This window comes from Phocoena phocoena, chromosome 9 (genome assembly GCF_963924675.1).
Source record: "Phocoena phocoena chromosome 9, mPhoPho1.1, whole genome shotgun sequence".
Classification (NCBI taxonomy): domain Eukaryota; kingdom Metazoa; phylum Chordata; class Mammalia; order Artiodactyla; family Phocoenidae; genus Phocoena; species Phocoena phocoena.
The window spans coordinates 103,120,411-103,139,887 of record NC_089227.1 but is presented as its reverse complement, the minus strand read 5'-3'; the positions used below and the strand labels follow the sequence as shown (position 1 = coordinate 103,139,887).

General features: G+C 56.8%; 1 protein-coding gene across 2 annotated transcripts in view; it reads right to left on the bottom strand.

The window, feature by feature from the left end:
* Positions 1 to 302: 302 nt before the first annotated feature.
* DPP6 (dipeptidyl peptidase like 6) overlaps positions 303 to 19,477 on the bottom strand; it is a 778,185-nt gene continuing 759,010 nt past the window's right edge. For both annotated transcript variants that reach the window (XM_065883771.1, XM_065883772.1), the window contains exons 20-26: positions 17,594 to 17,788; positions 9,175 to 9,229; positions 5,316 to 5,427; positions 3,595 to 3,653; positions 2,707 to 2,779; positions 2,539 to 2,612; positions 303 to 609 (exon numbers count right to left, since the gene is read on the bottom strand). In XM_065883771.1, the coding sequence (XP_065739843.1) occupies positions 463 to 609; positions 2,539 to 2,612; positions 2,707 to 2,779; positions 3,595 to 3,653; positions 5,316 to 5,427; positions 9,175 to 9,229; positions 17,594 to 17,788 (715 nt within the window). In that variant the 3' untranslated portion in view covers positions 303 to 462. The remainder of the gene's footprint in view (positions 610 to 2,538; positions 2,613 to 2,706; positions 2,780 to 3,594; positions 3,654 to 5,315; positions 5,428 to 9,174; positions 9,230 to 17,593; positions 17,789 to 19,477) is intronic.

The following is a 19,477-nucleotide window of genomic DNA, read 5'->3' as shown; positions in this document are numbered from 1 at the left end:
AGGCGCGAGCCAATCTATGGACAAGTACTGGGAAAACAATTGTGCTCTAGTTGGTCCATGGCGCGGTGACATCAGACGGGGTATGATGCCCTGGAGTGGAAGCGGTACCCGGGCGGAGGCCGGGTCTCAACGCTACCGCCCGTGAGCTCGAATTCCAGGGCCAGCTTCCGCACGGCCATCCGTCCTTCGCTTTGTTCCTCGGGGAGGGGTCGCGGGGAGGTACCCGTCACTCCAGGGTGGCGACGGCTCCAGGCTCCGTGGAAGCCCTTGTGAGCGACGATGCATCTCCACCCGGGGAGGAGCTTGCTTCTGGAGCAAAACTGCCCTCAGGACCAGAAACACACATGCTGGGAAGGTGGCGCTTCCTGCCCCCGCCTAGGCCCCTGAGGGAGAGCGAGGCGGGGCTCCCCAGTCGGTGTCCACTGGTCCAGCAGGCGCCGGGCGCGCTCCGGGCCGGCTCGGTCAGTCTTCCTCCTCGTCCTCTCTCGCTGTTACTGTCGGGAGTTTGTCCTGGACCCTGAAGCACTCCACGAAGAAGCCGATGAGGGCTCGGTACAGGTGCTGCCGCAGGGGGGCGCTGCTGAAGTAGTGGCTCTCGTCCGGGTATATCTGCAAGAGAGGCGTGAGGAGTTACCCCCGTGGCCGCCCTCCGCGTGGGCTGGGGCGCCGCTGAGACTCCGAGCCCCACGGCCCGGGCTCCGCGCAGCCGGAAGCTCAGCCTGGAGGGCATCTCAGGGCTGCTTCTCGCGGCTTTGCCAGGCGGAGGGTGCCCTCAGCAAATCAGGGACGGAATCAGAAAACACAGGGTTTAACAGACTGAACGCCTCGCTCGCTCCGCTTGTTTGAATTTGCAACGGGGATCCAGGCTCGGGGACCACCGAGGCAGCGAGCGGCCCAGGCCTCCAGGCATCAGGACTCCCAAAGTAAGGGGAAGAATTCCGTGCTGCCTCTATAACCTTGGTGAGTGTGGGGAAACCTTCGCTCCCACGGGCACCTGCGTTTGACTCACCGTGCGCCGTGCACAGGGGGCTTTCCTGGACCCCGGCCGTCAAATGCAGATGACCTCATCATGAAATCTGGCTCACTGAGCTATGTGAGAACTGAATGCTGGAATACCTCTGAAATGCTTAGAACAAGGCCTGGGACTGAGGCAGGGCTGAAAAGACGGCAGCTAATCATTCCATCCCCAAATGTAATGGCACCGAGTACCCAGGGGCACGGCACCACTTCCACACGAAGGGCCCGGTCCCAGCTGGGATTCAAAGCCAAGTCTAATGGGCCACAAAGCCCATGTTCTTTCCATGACACCGGGCTGCTTCCTGCATTTTGAAGCCTGTCTTCCTCTTACGTCTTCAGATGATGACACTCACCTTTATGTTCGTATTTATGAAGGTGGTCATTGAGCTATTATATGTACCTAAAGGGTTACAGAGCAGGAAGTACGTCTCCTCCTCCTACCCGGGTCCTGGTTGCCTGGAGCCCTCACCTGGAGTTGTCACCTTTACAAGCTTATCGAGTATCTCAGACACTCACCGCGCCTGCACAGTGTCCAGTGGGACCTGGGGTGGGTGTCGCCCAGCACCTTGCCGACTTCGCTTCGCTTGTATGTGGGGAGTGGTCCACACCGGCAGGCAGAGCTCTGCCATCGGACCTACCGCAGCTGCATCGCGTGCATACGACGTACTTAGCGTTGTACTGTGACCTGAGCGTTCTCAGAAGGAACTCCAGTGTCACGTGAACTAAGCCCCTCCCTCCCTCCGCGTTCATCAGCACGCAAGCCGGCCTCCCTCCCTGCGGGAAGCGCTCCCCCGACCGGCCAGCGCACACTGGCCCTGTACGGGACAGCCACGCAGCAAAGCCAGGGCTGGGAGACAGAGGCAGGCAGTGCTGCCTGGGGCCCTGGTTGAGGAGGTCTCCCGTTTATCCTGGACCCGAGAAGACCACCGGGATCATACCTGTCTCACCAAGTGAACCAGAGGGCGGGAAGGAGACGGAAGAAGTTTCCAGAAGCAGCACCGTGCATCGCTGGAAAGCACCTACACTAGAGCCGGTGGGTCAGCACTTGATGCCAGTGAGGTCAAGGCTGTGAGTCGGGTTCTTGGGAAGGACAGTGCTCTTTAACTACTGTGGCACCACAGAAGGTTCTGGAACATCCAGCCAGTATTTAGCAGAAGGGTGCTTTCCGGGGGGAGGCTAGTGAAGCCAAGGCTGCGCTCATCGGTGGGACAGCAGCCCCCCCTTCCGTGAGCATGGGGGTGTGGCCGCTGCCCGCCTTTGCTCATTCCCCCGGGAGGGAGCGGGGGCGGGGGCGGGGGTGGAGCCTAAAGGGGCTTAAACAGCCTGAGTGCTGAACCGAGCCGCCATCAATCGTCAGAGAAAGAAAGCACTGCCCGTCTGTCTGATCTGATGTGTCCCCGAGCATCTCCGATGGCCGTGACGGAGGAGTGTTTGCAGTCATGCGTGGCCGGGCACCACTCAGCTCCTCGTGCGTGGAAAAGCATGTGTGGTGTGAGGCAGGGCAGGCGTACAGCACGGTACCTGTAAGCTGTAATTAGCCTTTCCCTTAATGAGCTGCGTGATGAGTTCTGCGGTGTGCTGGAAATGGATTTTCTCTGTTTAAAGAAGAAAAGAGGAAAGTGTCAAAACCCGTAACCCCACGCAGGGCGATGCTCTCGCCGAGTGCCGTGGTCAGTGTCGGGGGCTCACCGTCGGCGGTCGCGTGGACGAGGAGAAGCCGCTGCCCTTCCAGCGCGGACACCCGGCGCGCCACCTTGGCCATCTGCACGTGGGCGACAGGGGTCAGCGCCCGCCGTGGGGAGTAGGGCATGAGCCCAGGAACCCTGACCCGGAGGGTGAGGGCCACGCAGTGTGCTGGGCACAGTTCCTGGAAGCCCTGCGAAAGCTCTCGGGGGCCTGGGCTTTCCCAGCCCCAGCCCCTTTTAAAGAGGAAGGGGACAGGACAAGATCTAGGAAGCAGGGAGAAAGGGTCTCCTCCCCCTGAAGGTGGCCTGGGGCCTTCATTCAACCGATGCCGCTGGGAGGTGCTGCCCTGGCCAGAGCGTCCCGCTGTCCGTCCCCGGGTTGCAGCTCTGAAGCCGCAGCCTGGCCTACAGCAGCTCTCTGGCCTCCTCGGTGCCAGTGAGGAGATGCATGCGTGATGCCCACACTCAGCCGCCTGAGCGGTCAAGACCAGGAGGCGGTGTCCGAGGGGCTTCCTGCTCCCCCATCAGGGGCTGCTTCTCCCGCGAGCAGAAGCAGCCGTGGGGGCAGCGGGCCAGCGGCCATCCACAACCGAGCCTACGGGCCCTGGGACAGACTCCTCCACCCTAAGCCCTTCCCCACCTTCCGCCTTGTCCCGCCGGTTCCAGAATGGGCAACCAGACCGATCTTGGAGAGATCACGGCACCCGGGTGAATGGGCTTTGACACGGGAGGGAGGGAGGGAAGGAGGGAACACAGGCCGGCGGGAGTTAAGAGGGGGCGGGGCCGGGGGGGGAGGGAGGGAGGGAGCAGTTCGGAGAGGCGTCATCGCAGGGTTCCTCGTTTTTGCCAAGTGGTGGCTCTGCCCCAAACCCTAACCCTAACCCAAACACACCTCATACGCTCTGTTGTCAAGTCCGTGGAGGCCCAAGTACCTCTCGGAAAATGCAGACGCTGCACACAAGCAGAGGAGAGCGTTAGCCCTTGGCCTCGGGGCCCCTTTGGGCTCCGGGGGCCGCCCTGGGGACGGGGCTGGACTCCCTTCCATCTTCCCGGGGAACATCTGCTTCTGAAGAAGCACCTAAACCTCGTGGGTCTTTGCGGGGTTACTCAGCTGGCGCCACAGTGACATTTAGACCTGCTAGTGGTGGTGGGATTGCAGCACGAGGAAAACCGCGAACTGATCTGATTCTGAAATAAACAGGATTCACACCCTGCCCCCACTTCATTTCAGCGCCCAGAAGGGGGAACAGATACGAAGAGCCAACTTCCATCGGGTTCCCTTATTTTCAGAAAGCGTCGGCTGCCTCCGCTCTGCCTGCCCCCTGGCTCAGGTCCAGGGTCTCGTGAGGACCGAGGCCGCCCCGTCAGGAAGTCTGGGAGTCCAGGGCACCGAGCTCCTTCTACAGGTGCAGGGACCCCTTAGTTCAGTCCAGGAGACCACGTGGGCTCTCCGCTGTCCCAGCACAGCGACACATCAAGGCGCGGGGCTGGGCGCATTCGTGTGCACCCAAGTCAGGCAGATTTGAAATAGCTGATTAAAAACCCCGAGAAAGTCTCACTGAATTCGAAGAACAGAGAATATGTTACATGGCTTCCCATGGGACAGTAATTTTAAGTGATTAGGATTTGGAATTAGGGGAGTTCCTGTATGATCTCGAGTCGGAATGTGCACTGGGCACTTGCAAAAATCAGCACATCTGCTGTGAGCCTTTCGGCTGCCAGAGCTGGTGAGCTGCAGACGCACCGGTGCCCCTGGACGGCTCCGCGCGGTCCACGGGTGCCGAGCTGGGGCGCGGGAGGGTGCGGCCATGGAGTGATGCTGGTTCCTCTGCCCCGAAGGGACCTCAGGCCCCCAGCAGGGCTCCGCACACCAGCGACCAGGAGCCCCCGGATTCCCCGTCAGCCTGGCTTGGTGCCGGCAGCTGCGGCCGACGGCCCAGACTCCCTGCCGCCCTGACCCGAATGCCAGCTCCCAGAGCCCACAGAGAGGGCCCTGCCGACATTTAAAAGCAGAGTGACATCACAAAGCCCTTCACGTTCAGAGAACAGAGGCTGGCTGACCAGAGGGAAGACCCCCCCCCCCCCAGCAGTGCCCACAGAGCCATGTCTCTGCAGCTGCAGGCGGGGTCTGCCCGCCACACTGGGAGTCCGGTCACGGAAAGGAGCTGGCAGCGCCGGGGCAGAGGGCGGGGCAGAGCCACCCAGGCCCCTGGGCAGCAGCTCCCCCAGCCCTTCACCTGCCCCCAGACACCCCGCGCCGGACAGAGACCCGGCGCGGGGCCCCCGCCGCACTGCGGGGTCAGACAGGAGGGGCGAGGGCGGCCCGGAGTCCCCTTCCCTTCTGCTCGCGCCATTCCCATCACTGCAAGCACAGGCGCTGGGCGTGTGCTGGCTCCCGGTCTCGTGTGTCGGGAACGCGACTGAGGGGCAGCGGTGGGCTGACCACTTTCCGAGCAAGTGGCGTGAACCCCTCTCCCCCCTCCCCCAGGCCCTGTCTGTGACGTTCCACCGCGGGCCTCGCCACCCTGCAGGTTACCGGACTGGGCGCTGAGGGGGAGAGGCCGGGGGGCGGGGGCTGGGTGGGACCAGCGCCCCTCCGGTCGGGGCCCCTACCGTAGAGCTTGAAGTCTGTTATCGGGGAGAGCGCAGAGCCACAGGTGAAAACCGGGCCTTGATTCTCGCCCTTCGCTGGCAGGATGTAAGTGCTCAGGTACCCACCGTAATCCTGGGAACGAGCAGAGGGCAGAGAGAAGGGCAGGGGCAAAGTCAATAACTCACCCATGAAAACAGCCTCAGACAATGAGGTCAGTGGCTCAAGCAACCACTGTCACCTAGTTCGTTTTTCTAAAAAAATTTAACGTTGAAAAATTATAAGGGAGGTAAAAAGATGAAAGCAAACGCCTTTCCAGCTAAATATAACGGGAGGCAAGTATCCCCCTCCTGGGCCTCGTGTTCGAGTGACACGAGGATGAAGCGTGGCGGTGACTGTGGAGGGTGACTGGGGACTGGAGTGCGGCGTGTAGTGTGGGACGGCTGTCCAGCATTCTGACGCAGCGCCCCCTGCTGCCTCTCCCTTGCCTACAGGCAGAGCCGACCCGCTTTCTGTGATTCTGAGGGCGGGCCCACGAGGAGCCGATGTCAAAGGGCTCCAGCACTGGTCGCCAGGATGCTCAGCTCAGGGGTCTGCCCGGGACAGACGTCCGCACGTGTCGTGTACGTGGGTCGGTCCTTCATTTCCTGTACTGCCCTTATTTGGGGCTGACATGAAAGACCCCAATTTCAATGTGAGCCTTCCAGAGAGAGCAAAGCATTACACCGTATCTGCCGTGGGTGCTGGCTGGTCCAGATGCACCTGTTTCCTGCAAGACCCAAAGGGAAGGGGGCACGGATGTGATGTTTTGCTGAGCAAAGATGGGCAAGGAGAGGAGCGAAGGCCCGGAGAACCAGGGTGTGGCTGAGGACTGTCAAAGGTGTGGGCGAGTGTGAGTGCGTGTGCTGAGGTGAGAGGGTGGCGTGTGTAGAACCCACATACCTGATGGAGACTGTCATGTCCATGCCATGCCAAACTCCCTGTAGAATTAACTGGTTTTGATCAATATATTTAAGTTTGTTACATTGTAATAGCGCTCCTTCAGTAGAACAGGAATACCTTAAAGACAATAACAGTCTTTTTGGTTTCTGGCAAATAATATTCATGGTCAATGGAATCTCCAGGCCTTACCAGTCATTCTGCAGTTTGTTTTTTAAAATGTGTTGACTGACAACATCAAATGCTGGTGAGGATGTAGAGCAACAGGAACTCTCATTTGTTGCTGGTGGGAATGCAACATGGTACAAACACTATGGAGACAGTTCGGTGGTTTCTTACAAAACTAAACATCCCCTCACCATATGATCCCGTGACTGCACTCCTTGGTATTTACTCTAAGAAGCTGAAAACTTATATCCACACAAAAACCTGCACGTGGATGACCAGAGCAGCTTTGTTCGTAACTGTCGAAACTTGGAAGCAACCAAGATGCCCTTCAGTAGGCGAGTGGATGAACTGTGGTGCATCCAGGCAGTGGATTATCTGGTGCTAAAAAGAGATGAGCTATGACGCTATGGGAAGATCTGGAGGAACCTTAAATGCTAAGTGAGAGAAGCCATCTGAGAAGGCTCCACGCTATGTGATTCTGACTCTGTGACACTCTGGAAAAGGCACAGCCGTGGAGACGGTAAAAAGAGGAGTGTCTGCTGGGGGAGGGGAGAGAGGGGTGAAGAGGTGGAGCTCAGAGGATCCTCAGGGTGGAGAGACTGCTCTGTGCGGTCCCGTGATGATGGAGACATGCCATCACACGTCTGTCCAAACCCACAGAAGGTACCACCTCAAGAGGGACCCCTGATGTAAACTCTGGGTTCTGGGTGATGATGATGTGTCAGTGCAGGTTTGTCAACCGTAACAAAGGTACCAAATGCTGGGGCTTGACAGTGGGGAGCCCGTGCATGCGGGGGGGGGCAGGGGGAATTCTCTCACGCGTGCTGTGAACCTGAACCTGCCGAATGCCCGTCAGTTAAAGGAATCGATGGCTTATTGCCTTGGAGGGGATGCAATCACAGAGTCCACAGCCCTGTACCTGAGGCGCCATTCAAAGAGGCGGGGACCCATCAGGCAGAGTGGATAAGGGTGGTGACCAGCAAAGAGCACCACACACATCCTCGGCCTGTCTCAGGGACGGGGGCGTGGGCTGCGTTCTGAAGGACGTGTGGGCCCCCGTCCACAGAGCGCACGACGCCCAGGCAGCTGAATCTCCCACTTGTCCAGAAAGCCTCTTCACGGCCCCCTGACTCCTGTGTCCGCATCCACAGTGACCTTTGAAAGGTCCAGGCGCAGGGGCCACGCTCAGGTGCCCACGTGGAAAGCAGCCAGAGGAGGGAGGCCAAGCTCCCAGGAGCAGAGGGCATGTTTGGGGAAGAGCCGAGACTGGCCTGGGCCCGGGCGCCCTGCCCTGAGCCGTGGTCAGTCTGTGGGGCAGTACCTTTCCCATGGGGACGGGAGGTAAGAGCTGTCGCCCCAAGTTATGCTGTAAGTGATCCAACTGGCTCTGAGCTTCGCAGGCTGGGAGTGGCCTCCGCCAGCACAGAATGAGCCCTAGGACTCGGCGTCCAGGCTCTGATCCATCCCCTGGGCCCTCCCTTTGCTGCTGCATCTCCCGTGCGGGTGTGGGATACACAGCACGCGTGCTGGGACCTCCACAGGGCGATCCCTCGTCTCAGATGCACACGGCTCCCTCGAAACCCTGGGCTCAGAGGTGATGACGTAACAGGTATCTCTCCGGTTACCTGTTCAAACCTCCACCTGCCTTGGGGTCAACTGCGAGGCCCCTCTGCAGGACCTGTTCCCTCAGAGGGAAGACGGGTCTGTGTCTATCTGTGCTCCTGCCTTGAAACCAAGAGCCCACGGGTCCAGGCCACCTAACAACGGGGGAGGGGGCCAAGGCGACAGGAGGTGGTCCTCCAGGGACCCAACTCCAAGCCACGACCCCACCACACCCGGCTACGGCCCTCGGACGTGGGCCACCCTGTGGAAGCTTCTCTGGTTTGACAGTTCAGTGCACGAACCTCCCCACCTCCTCCCTACCACGTAAGTGAACCTGCTAAATTAACGTGGCTACTGCACAGAAAGACAGACAGAAATAAAGACTCCTGCCTCCCCTTCTTTCCTGGGGTACCACCCCTAGAGCCATGGCAGGCTTGTCTGAAAAGTAACTAGGAGCCTCACAGAGCACTCCCACAAGGATCTGGCTTCTTTCTATCTTTCCTTCCAGATAGTGTGCAAAGAAACATTGATACATGAGCTGCTCAGATGAGGGCTCCCTGTGCTGGAATCACTGAACATCTTGAGTTATTTGTAGTGAGGTGGACGGACCCAGAGTCTGCCATACAGAGTGAAGTAAGTCAGAAAGAGAAAAACAAATACCGTATGCTCACACATATATATGGAATCTTAAAAAAAAAAAAAGGTTCTGAAGAACCTAGGGGCAGGACAGGAGTAAAGACGCAGATGTAGAGAATGGACTTGAGGATATGGGGAGGGGGAAGGGTAAGCTGGGACGAAGTGAGAGAGTGGCATGGACATATATACACTACAAAATGTGAAACAGATAGCTAGTGGGAAGCAGCCGCACGGCACAGGGAGATCAGCTCGGTGCTTTGTGACCACCTAGAGGGGTGGGATAGGGAGGGTGGGAGGGAGACGCAAGAGGGAGGGGATGTGGGGATATATGTATAAGTATAGCTGATTCACTTTGTTATACAGCAGAGACTAACACACCATTGTAAAGCAATTATACTCCAATAAAGATGTTAAAAAAAAAAATAGGCTGGCAGGCAGCTGGAGCAGAGACGTTCCCAGTGAATCAGGGTCAGGCCTGGGGGTGGTGCAGGTCGGGGCCTGAGCAGGGGGCGTGCAAACAGGGGCCAGCAACCTCACCTTCCCAAACACGGCCACGCGTGTCTTGTCAATGTACTGCTCCTTCAACATCATCCTGCAAGGTCAAGGAGACGGGAGTCAGTGCGCGCCACGGCTGAGTCGTGCAACCCTGGGGTCTAGAGCCGTGTGCTCCAACCATTTCAAGGATGAAAACCCCTACTTTAATCAAAGGAAATACTGGAGTTCTAATATCACTGGTCATTGCTTTTGCTTTACGCAAAACGCAAAGCGCCCCTGCCGTCACTGTGGGGCGGCCAGGCGTGTAAAGCTGGCTGAGAACCAGGAACGCGTAGCAGCAGAGGCAGTTCTGGAGACTCGCAGGCCCGCCTGGGTCCCCGCCTCCCTCACTTGGACCACGTCGTGACTCCCGGCCACCAGGCTCTGGGAGGGTCCTCCGGGATCAGCAGGAAGAAAAGGCTCTCCGGGTGCGAGTCAGCTTCGAGTCAGGGCACTGGGTCCCCCTTCACCTGCAGAGTCCTCTGTCCCCAACTCCTGGGAGGGGTCCCTGTCTTGGACCTGTTTGGTGGCAGAATCACTCCTGCCACAGCTCTGCCTTGGATGCCACCAGCCCGGCGCCCAGGCTGGCGCTGCCCGGTCCTGCCTTGTCCCTGCCCGCATCTCACTGCTCTCCTCGTGGTCCCTGGTTTCCCCCCCAGAGTGGCTGGAATCTTTCTGGGTTCTGGACCCTCACTCGGCGGCAGGAGTCCTGCCACCTGCTGGCCAGTAACTGGCTTCTTTCTGAGCCTTCCTGCTGCCTCTCTCCATCTGTCACCACCGCGGAGCCTCCTTCCCCCAGCTTCCTGTCACCCCAGTCTGGGTATTGCCCGGTGATTATTTTCTTGCGTCTGCTGTCTGGAGCCACCCCATGCCCTCTGACCGCCCTTCTAAGCCTGGGCGACTGTAAACCTCCGGGTCCTGGGCCCGCCAACTCTCCAAGGACACCCACGTCCTGGGACCCGGCCTGCCCTTCATGGTTGGAGCAGCACTTCCATTATGATGTTGGAAGCAAGCGGACCCCGTTCCCGGGGGTGGGAGGGGAGAGAGGGAGGGCCCAGCGCAGAGCAGCAATTGTCCTGACTCCTCATGGTGATACAGATTCAGGTGACTTTCGTACTTTTATTACAGTCAGACCTCCGTATCCACAGGTTCCACACTCACAGATCCAACCAACTGCGTATTGAAAACATTGAAAAAAAAATCCAGAAAATTCCAAGAAGCAAAACTTGAATTTGCCTCACCTTGGTAACTATTTACACAGCATTTACATTGTACTTACAGCTGTCTACATAGCATTTACACGTAGGGGGATTATAAGGGATTGAGAGATGTGTGTATCTTAAGTACACAGGACGATGTGTGATGGTTGTGTACATATGCTCCACCATTCTACAGAAGGGGCCTAGGGAGCCGAGGACTGTGGTACCCACGTGGGTCCTGGAACCAGTCCCCAAGGATAACGAGGGCCAACTGTGTATTACTGTTTATTGTTTCCCCAGAGTATTTGTGGAAGATTGATGATTCACGCATGTTCATCCTGTGGATGGATGTTTGATTCCATTTCAGAATACTAGTGAGAACAAGAGAACTGGCCCCACTACCTTCCCATCCTCCTCCCTCCACCCCTCGTCCCCATCCAACCCTTGAGCGTGTGTCATCTGTAAGCCTCAGTGCCAAGTCTTAGGGACAAAGGCTAATTCACAGGCCTTACTGTCAGAAGCTTCCACTCTCCGAGTCAGGATATCTTGTGTCCAATTCCTGCTCAGCTACTAAGGGGCTGTGGGACCTTCAGACATGTCCCTGAAACTTTCTGGGGAGAAACAGAACAGGCTCCAGACGCTGGGACACCAGGCTGTGTGGGGTGAGGTGCAGGATTGCAACAAGCCAGCCAACTCCGAGTCTGCATCCTACACGGGCCTCCCTCGGCCTCTCCCAGACACAGGTACTCGGGAACGTGATGCCCAGGCTGGAGAAGCTGACCTTCCCTGGAGAGGATACACACCATACCAAGGGGTGTGGGTCTCTCCCGTGAAGAGCTGCGTGCCCTCCACCACCCTCGGTAAAGCCCACCTGCCAACAGCTCACAATCTGCACACAGAACTGGCACCCCGGTTAGTGCCTCCCTTATGAATGAAGAGGCAGCCAGGTGTCATCAGAAATGTAAAGAATCTTCCAGGTGAGGGCTTCCCTGGTGGCACAGTGGTTGAGAGTCCGCCTGCCTATGCAGGGGACGTGGGTTCATGCCCCGGTCCGGGAGGATCCCACATGCCGCGGAGCGGCTGGGCCCGTGAGCCATGGCCGCTAAGCCTGAGCGTCCGGAGCCTGTGCTCCGCAACGGGAGAGGCCACAGCAGTGAGAGGCCCGCGTACCGCGAAAAAAAAAAAAAAGAATCTTCCAGATGAGAGAGTCCAAACCCAAACAACAACAACAAAAAACCTCAGAATAATTCAGGAATCCAGAGGGAACAGAGATAATTCAGTGAACAGAAGAAAATCGTCCTAATATATCTAGACAGACAAAAGACATTGAACCAATTAGACAAGAAGAGCATGCTCTTGGATGAAGAGAGAAGGCTAGGGATTTTGAAGTGTCATGCCTGAAAATAAACATCCAACACAAAGGCTGGAATACAGGAGAGAAAAGGTATGATGAGAATAAATCGGAAGCACCAAAACAGTACAATAAAAGTTCCAGAAAGAAACAACAGAGCAAAGAGAAATTATCAACACATTCTAGTAAAAACTTTCCAAGACTGAAGAACAATTATTCCCCAGATTGAAAAGTCCCACACCAATGGCTGGAGTTTCAGGATGCCAGGATTAAAGACGTCCTTCTTCTGAAAAGGAGAAAGAAGCAGACCATCTACAAGGATCAGCAAATAGAATGACATCGTTTTTCTCACCAGCAACACGTGGTGGACAATTCCAGGGCCTTCTAGACAGAAATGATTTTGTTTGTAGGTTTTATATCTAGATAAACAATAATTTCAAATGTGGGAATAGAATAAAGACATTTTGAGATGTTTTCTAGATATATGAAGGAAAAAGTAAATAAAAAGGGAGACATATATCTGTTGCCCTTTGGCCCATGACCCAGGGTGTGTGGAAAGGACCCAACACAGGAGAGTGGTGAAAAGGGCCTCAAAAGTGAGCCTATAGACACCTGGTCCAAATGGACGAGAAGAAAGGGGACTACAGCTCAAGAAAAGAATGCTGGAACTGATAGATTACTAGCATGTTTGAGCATCTGGGAAGAATACTCATAGGAGCCCGAGTGGCATGCAGGAACAACTGGAAATATTATGAGCAGGTACCAACACATAGAAAGTTACCCAAGTGAAGGACAAAGCAACACTTCAGGAAAAACGAAGTGATGTAAAGGAAAGCAGGGCACGAAGAGACCACCAGGGTCTGAGGTCAGCACCATTTACGTAGTGAGCCTGCACCTCAGACTGCTATCCAACCAGGCAGTTGATGTCACAGCTCTGGGAAGATGATGGTACAGAGCAGCTAAATCCTCACCTGCGACAACAGGAAGTCACGGGATGAGGAATCGTGACGTGAGGACAACTGTGCTCAGGAGAGACGAGGTGAACTTGATGAAGAAGACGGTGCGCCTGAGGGTGGCTGTGGCTCCGGGAAGCGGGGCTGGTCGGGGGTTGGGCGAAGGGCAAGGGAATTTGTGTGGGTCATTTAAGCCTTTGTTATGGGTTGAATTCTGCAAAATATGTTGAATTTCTAATCCCTCAAACCTTAGTATGGGACAGTATTTGTCAATAGGGTCCACTGCAGATGTAATTAGTAAGTTAAGATGAGGTCACACTAGAGTGACTCGTGTCCTCGTAAGAGGAGGAGAGACACAGAGACCCAGGGAGGACACGGCCAGTGGAAGACGTAGGATTGGAGGGACGCAGCTACAAGCCAAGGACTGCCAGCGACTACGGGGAGCTGGAGGGGGCGAGGAAGGGCCCCTGCCCTGCGGGTGTTAGAGAGAGCGCGGTGCTGCCCACACCTTGATTTTGCTGTTCCAGCCCTAGGAAACTAACACAACACTTTAATACTTCTGCTTTTTAAAAACATTGTGCAGGTATCATAGGATAGCCTGGCAGACTTCAAGTCACGTCTGCCAGGCTTAGGAGTTGCAGGCGTGTGCAGACGCACGCGCGCACACACACACACACACACACACACACACACGGCCTAGGTTGACCTTCAAAGCACGGCAGGCATACCCACACACGTGGAACCATTGAATACGCTTCTCCAAGTTTCTGAATTCTCTTCTAAGGACCCAAATCCCTGATACACAGACGTGCGTCTGGGAACACCTGGTGAAACGGTCAACCTGGCCCCATGAGGATTCTGCCCCACGGCCTGAGGTCCAGACCACGACTGCTGGGATCGTGTAGCGGTCTGTGGAGACCATGGAGCGTGGAGAGAGCCACGTGAACCTCAAAGGGCATGGGGCCCGGGTCTCAGGCGCCATTCCAATTCATAAAATACATTGGATTTTTATTCTCAGCCCTACTTCCACATTCGCAGGCAGCCTCTGGTCTCCGGCAACCCCTCCATTTAATTACCTGGCGATTCACTTCCTGATCTAAAAACCACAGGTCTTGGTAAGGATCCTCATTTGTAAAGTACTCAGGAGTCTGCCAAGGAAAATAGTTTTTACCAATATCAAATATTTTTATTATCTTTTGCTATATTTCCACTCATCAGCGGGCAGTTCCTGTGTGATGGCTGTTTCCTGGAGAGCAGTGGAGCCCTGAGGCGGACCAGCCTGACCCAGGCGTAGGCGTGTTTTATCACTGGGATGCTCTGAGGCGCAGCAAGGCCCCGGCGTCCTTCTCCATGGAGCAGGTGCTGAGCTCTGCTCCACGGCAGGGTCTGCAGAGGCCCCGAGTGAGGACGGGGGAGGCTCCAGCCTCCAGAAGCGCGTCTGGGGGAGGTGGGCTGACACCCTGGGAGAAGCAGTGCTCGCACCTTCCAACCTTCCACGTGTCCACACTGTCTCAAGCTGTCCCCGCCAGTGACCGGCAAGGGGTCCTCCGAGGCCCGCCTCAGCTTGGCAGAGATGCTCAAAGCCCAGCTGCCACGGGAAGCCCGCTGTGTCCCGTCCTTTCCCGTGTCAGAGCCCCTGCAGTCTGACGGCTCTGCCCCTGCTGCGCTCTGGGCCGCGCGTCCTGCACAAACGCACCTTCTGCGCGTCTAAGTGTGTGTTGGCACCGGTTCCTGGGGACCCACGCTGATGCAGGTGTCACGCACCACACAGCTGCTCTCAGCACCTTGAGAGTCAGGGAGCCTCACAGCCAGAGACTTGATGGGGCAACTTGGAGGGGCCAGCGGGAGGCATGTGGTCAGCACATTTGTCCTGCCCTCTGCTGGGGACAGCAGAGCGTCGAGAGGGACACAGAACTCACCGCTCCGCTCCACGCCCGTCTCCATATCTGTCCGCTTACAGATCTTGCTGACGCTGCTGCTTCCTCCACGGCATGGTGCTGCCCCTGCCCTCCCGGGGCCTCTGACAGCCCCAGCGTACCCCACATCGATCCCCTGGATCTTCCTAACTCTGCCATATGCCTTTGAAGACACGTATGTTATTTCTCTCTCCTTAAACCACCCCATTTGAATGTTTCCTGCCAGGACTCTGACCCATAAAACCTGCTACACCGCTACCAGCATTACTGTTCTGAAAAATAAAGGTGGCTTTGTCATCTCCTTGCTAAACTCCCTGAGGGACCTCTTCTGCTGGGAGGGCAGGCGCCGGCTCCGGAAGATGGTGTGGGAGGGTCTCAGCCCACCCCACGTCTCCAGGCATCCCCTGGCCCCAGCGCAGCCCACACTGGGCTTACTGGGGGCCCCGGACCTCATGCGCCTTTGCGTTACCAGGACCATTGCTCACAGCACTTTGTCGCTGTGGAACGCGCACTCGCGCTCCCTGGGCAATCCCCACTACCCTTTGAGGTGGGTTCTTGGCAGAAAGCCACCTCTTCCTAGAAGCCCCTCCAGGCAGGGCTGTGCTCCTCTGCTCCCAGACCACCGTTCGAGTGGCCCTCGCCTGGGAAGGACATGCTTCCAGCTGTGGTCGGGGGAGAGCCCCTGCTCCAGGACTTCCTCCAGGTGATGGACGAAGTTGGGACAACTGCCCGGGGCTGGGGAGCTTTGGGGAGCTAGGGTGGGGAGCTGGTCTCAAGGTCTCTTAAACTGAACAGACTGGGCTATTTCTTTCTAATGAAAATACAGACCCAGATCCTAAACAAAGCTTCGTAGAGTTTTCCACGGCTTGAGACACTTGGGCGGCAGCTTCCGGAGGTCTGCGTGGCTGCTGATGGCTGTCAGGCTTGTGATGGTTCGTCCTCCTGTTCCTGGAAGCCTCAGTGGCTTGAGAGCTGACATTATTTACTGTTGCTCTGGAACAGGTTCTGCCCTGTTTTTGAACAGATGGCCGATCAATCCCTTATTTTTAGAAGCACCGTGAGTGTGGAACAGCCTGTGCCCTCTCGTCCCCTGCTCAGAGTGGGGCGGCCACACCAGCCAGGCTGGCAGGATGTCTGAAGGACGCCGCGTCCTCCCCCAGGGCCTCGGGGGGGCCCGCGAGGACTCCGGGCTTCCTGGGAGGAGTCAGAGCAGGGTGGCAGGTGGGTAAGGACAAAAAGAGGGGGGCTCCGAGGGAGGGGGCTCTGCGGTCAGCCTTGTCCCATGCCTCCCAAGCCTGACCTGGGCCTGCGTGCTTCTCCAGAGGGGTCCCTGTGGCCCACGTGCCGCCGCTGCCTCTCCTCCTTTCCCGGCTGTGTTGTCACCACCCTTCCTTCCTCCGCCTGGGGCGGTGGACCGGTCCCCAGCCCACCGGGTCTCAGGGGCGTTGCCTCCCCTGCTCCTGGGTGATGCTTCTGGGTTCAGGGAGACAGAAGGAGAGGTTTGTTGGGTGCCCCTGGGGAGGCTCCTCCCTTCCTTCCTGGAGGTTTCTGGAAGTGGCTCGACCTGCTGGTGGTGCTCTGGCAGCTGTCCTGTGAGCGTGAGAAGAGGTTCAGCACAAGGCCACGTGCTTGGCTGAGCGGAGAGACGAGAGAGCCGGGCCTGCAGTGGCACTGTTGGGTCCCTGAGCAACCAAGCTGAGGCCTGACGTCCCCCTGGACTTCCAGCGCCAATACAGTGTCGTGTTTTTAAAGCACGTTTAACATTGGGTGTGTGTTCGCGCGTGTCTGTGCTGTTGTTAACTTCCAGGCAAAAGCATCCTGACGGGAGCAACTTCCCAGACTCGGGTCTTCAGCCATCTCTCCTACCCCTGTTCTCTGCCTGTAGCACGTGCTGGTCTGATCGTGTCGCCTCTCTTCACCAGCTCACGACTCCCTTGAGGACAGTGGGCCATTCGTTCACGCACTCATGGTTTCACCCACTTAGAAATTATTTACTGAGTACACACCACGTGCCATCAATCTTTTTAAAAACAAGAGAGAAAATGTTCTGAAAAGTCAGTAAAGTGAAATCTTTTAGACCTGCAGAGCACACAGTCACGATGACACACGGGATGCAGCGTCCAGCCTTCTCACAGCCCTTCAGTCAGCACTTACTCATGTGGGCGCTGTATGCCGCCCTTTCCAGATGCCCAGTGTCCAGCCTCACGCACCCCGCTTCACAATGAGGATGACAATCGTGCGACATGCTCTTCTTGTCCCTCCGAGCACCGGAGTCTGTGGGTCTGGCTGCATCTCCCTGGTAAAGTCACGTCTGGCCCTACGGTCCGCTGTGCCGTAAAACTGTGAAAACTCTATTTCTACAGATGTGTCTGCAGGCCAGTTAGTAGGGCACAGGTCCTTGATGTCTCTTATTCCGGGGCAACAATAAAATTCAATCAGTAACTTGGAGCATCAGTCCCCTGCCCTAAGCCCCTTTCTGTTCTCGGTGACACTCTATCCGTCCTGCTGCCTCGGTGACAGGGATGTGAAGAAACCAAGGGACAAAACGTGCCCGTCAGCGGGGCTGAGCGGGGGTTCTGACTGGCCGCCTGGAAGCGCAGGGGGTCCTTCCTCAGGAACGCAGTGACCCGCTGCATGGCTCCAGCCCCACTCACGTCCTCTCTCTCTCATGGCCCCAGCCCGGCTCTCCCCCCGTGATCAGCGGCCAAGGTCTACAACCACAGCACGCCCACATCACGGTCTCCGCACCTGGTTTCAATCAGCGAAACGGACAGGCCACCGAGCTATGTGATAACGAGGATACAAGTCTTTGGGAGAAGATTACTAGCAGGAATTCACTGCGGAATGGCCCGAAGACTTTGTAAGTACAAGCAAATCGCAGGTGAAATGTGTGTTGACAAGAAACACGCGTCTGGAGAGGACCACGGCGCAGCCCAGGTAGGAGCTGCGGCCGCCCCCCTCCCCCTCTCCCCCCGTTCCAGTGGTGCCTCCGGGGGTCCTCACCTCACAGCCTCCATCTGGTCCTTCTCCTCCAGGGAGCCCAGCCTCCGCTTCACCTCGTGCAGCAGCTTGGTCCCTTGGAAGCCGCTGCCACGGCCGTCGCACTTGACCACCACGGCCCCGTGACTACTCACCATCACCGTCTCCCAGCTCACCTCAAACTTCTCAGCCACACTCTGGCTCCCCGGGGCGCCATCCCTGGAAAGACAGGCCAGGGCTTGGCACGTGGCTTGCAGCAGCGGCTGGTCCAGCTGACATCAGGTCCGATGATGCTTCCCCAGGGGCTGGCAGTGCCCCTCCGTCTGGTTCGCTCCGGAGCAGAGCCCGTGGCTGACCTGGGTGGCCTTCCTGTCCGCGTCTCCGGGGGCAGCCTGTCCACCGCCCCCACAGAGTATTGCCCAAGCACTTAGCTGGGTGGGGTGTGGGTTCTCTTGTTCGTGTGGCTTCCCTGTTTCCCGACTGGGGGCACGACCGTGTGAGCTCAAGCCACCCACGGCGCGTGTTCTCAGCCGGGACTCGGCCAGAGCTGCCGACGGGCCTTGAAGCTAGGGACACGGCTGTCGAGCGTTCACTAGTGCTAATGGGGGTGAGGAAGCTCTAAGTGACTTTCCTTCTGGAGGGGACACAGGGTGAGCAGAAGGGACGGCCGACGCCAGGCCCAGGGCCCTCAGAAACGGCGACAGACGCAATGCCCCTTCTGAGGCTGGCCGCCCCTCCAAGGAGGCCACAGCTACTGCACCACTGTCATCCTGGCCTTCTGCCGGGACAGGAGTGCAGGCAAGGGGTGTGTGTATGTGTGTACGGGTGTGGTGTGTGTATGTGCTGTGTATACTGGTGTGGTGTGTGTATGTGCTGTGTATACTGGTGTGGTGTGTGTGTATGTGCTGTGTATACTGGTGTGGTGTGTGTATGTGCTGTGTATACTGGTGTGGTGTGTGTATGTGCTGTGTATACTGGTGTGGTGTGTGTGTATGTGCTGTGTATACTGGTGTGGTGTGTGTGTATGTGCTGTGTACACTGGTGTGGTGTGTGTATGTGCTGTGTACACTGGTGTGGTGTGTGTATGTTCTGTGTATACTGGTGTGGTGTGTGTATGTGCTGTGTATACTGGTGTGGTGTGTGTATGTGCTGTGTATACTGGTGTGGTGTGTGTATGTTCTGTGTATACTGGTGTGGTGTGTGTAGGTGCTGTGTATACTGGTGTGGTGTGTGTGTATGTGCTGTGTATACTGGTGTGGTGTGTGTATGTGCTGTGTATACTGGTGTGGTGTGTGTGTATGTGCTGTGTACACTGGTGTGGTGTGTGTATGTGCTGTGTATACTGGTGTGGTGTGTATGTGCTGTGTATACTGGTGTGGTGTGTGTGTATGTGCTGTGTACACTGGTGTGGTGTGTGTATGTGCTGTGTACACTGGTGTGGTGTGTGTATGTTCTGTGTATACTGGTGTGGTGTGTGTATGTGCTGTGTATACTGGTGTGGTGTGTGTGTATGTGCTGTGTATACTGGTGTGGTGTGTATGTGCTGTGTATACTGGTGTGGTGTGTGTATGTGCTGTGTATACTGGTGTGGTGTGTGTATGTGCTGTGTATACTAGTGTGGTGTGTGTATGTGCTGTGTATACTGGTGTGGTGTGTGTGTATGTGCTGTGTATACTGGTGTGTGTGTGTATGTGCTGTGTATACTGGTGTGGTGTGTGTATGTTCTGTGTATACTGGTGTGGTGTGTGTATGTGCTGTGTACACTGGTGTGGTGTGTGTGTATGTGCTGTGTATACTGGTGTGGTGTGTGTATGTGCTGTGTATACTGGTGTGGTGTGTGTGTATGTGCTGTGTATACTGGTGTGGTGTGTGTATGTGCTGTGTATACTGGTGTGGTGTGTGTATGTT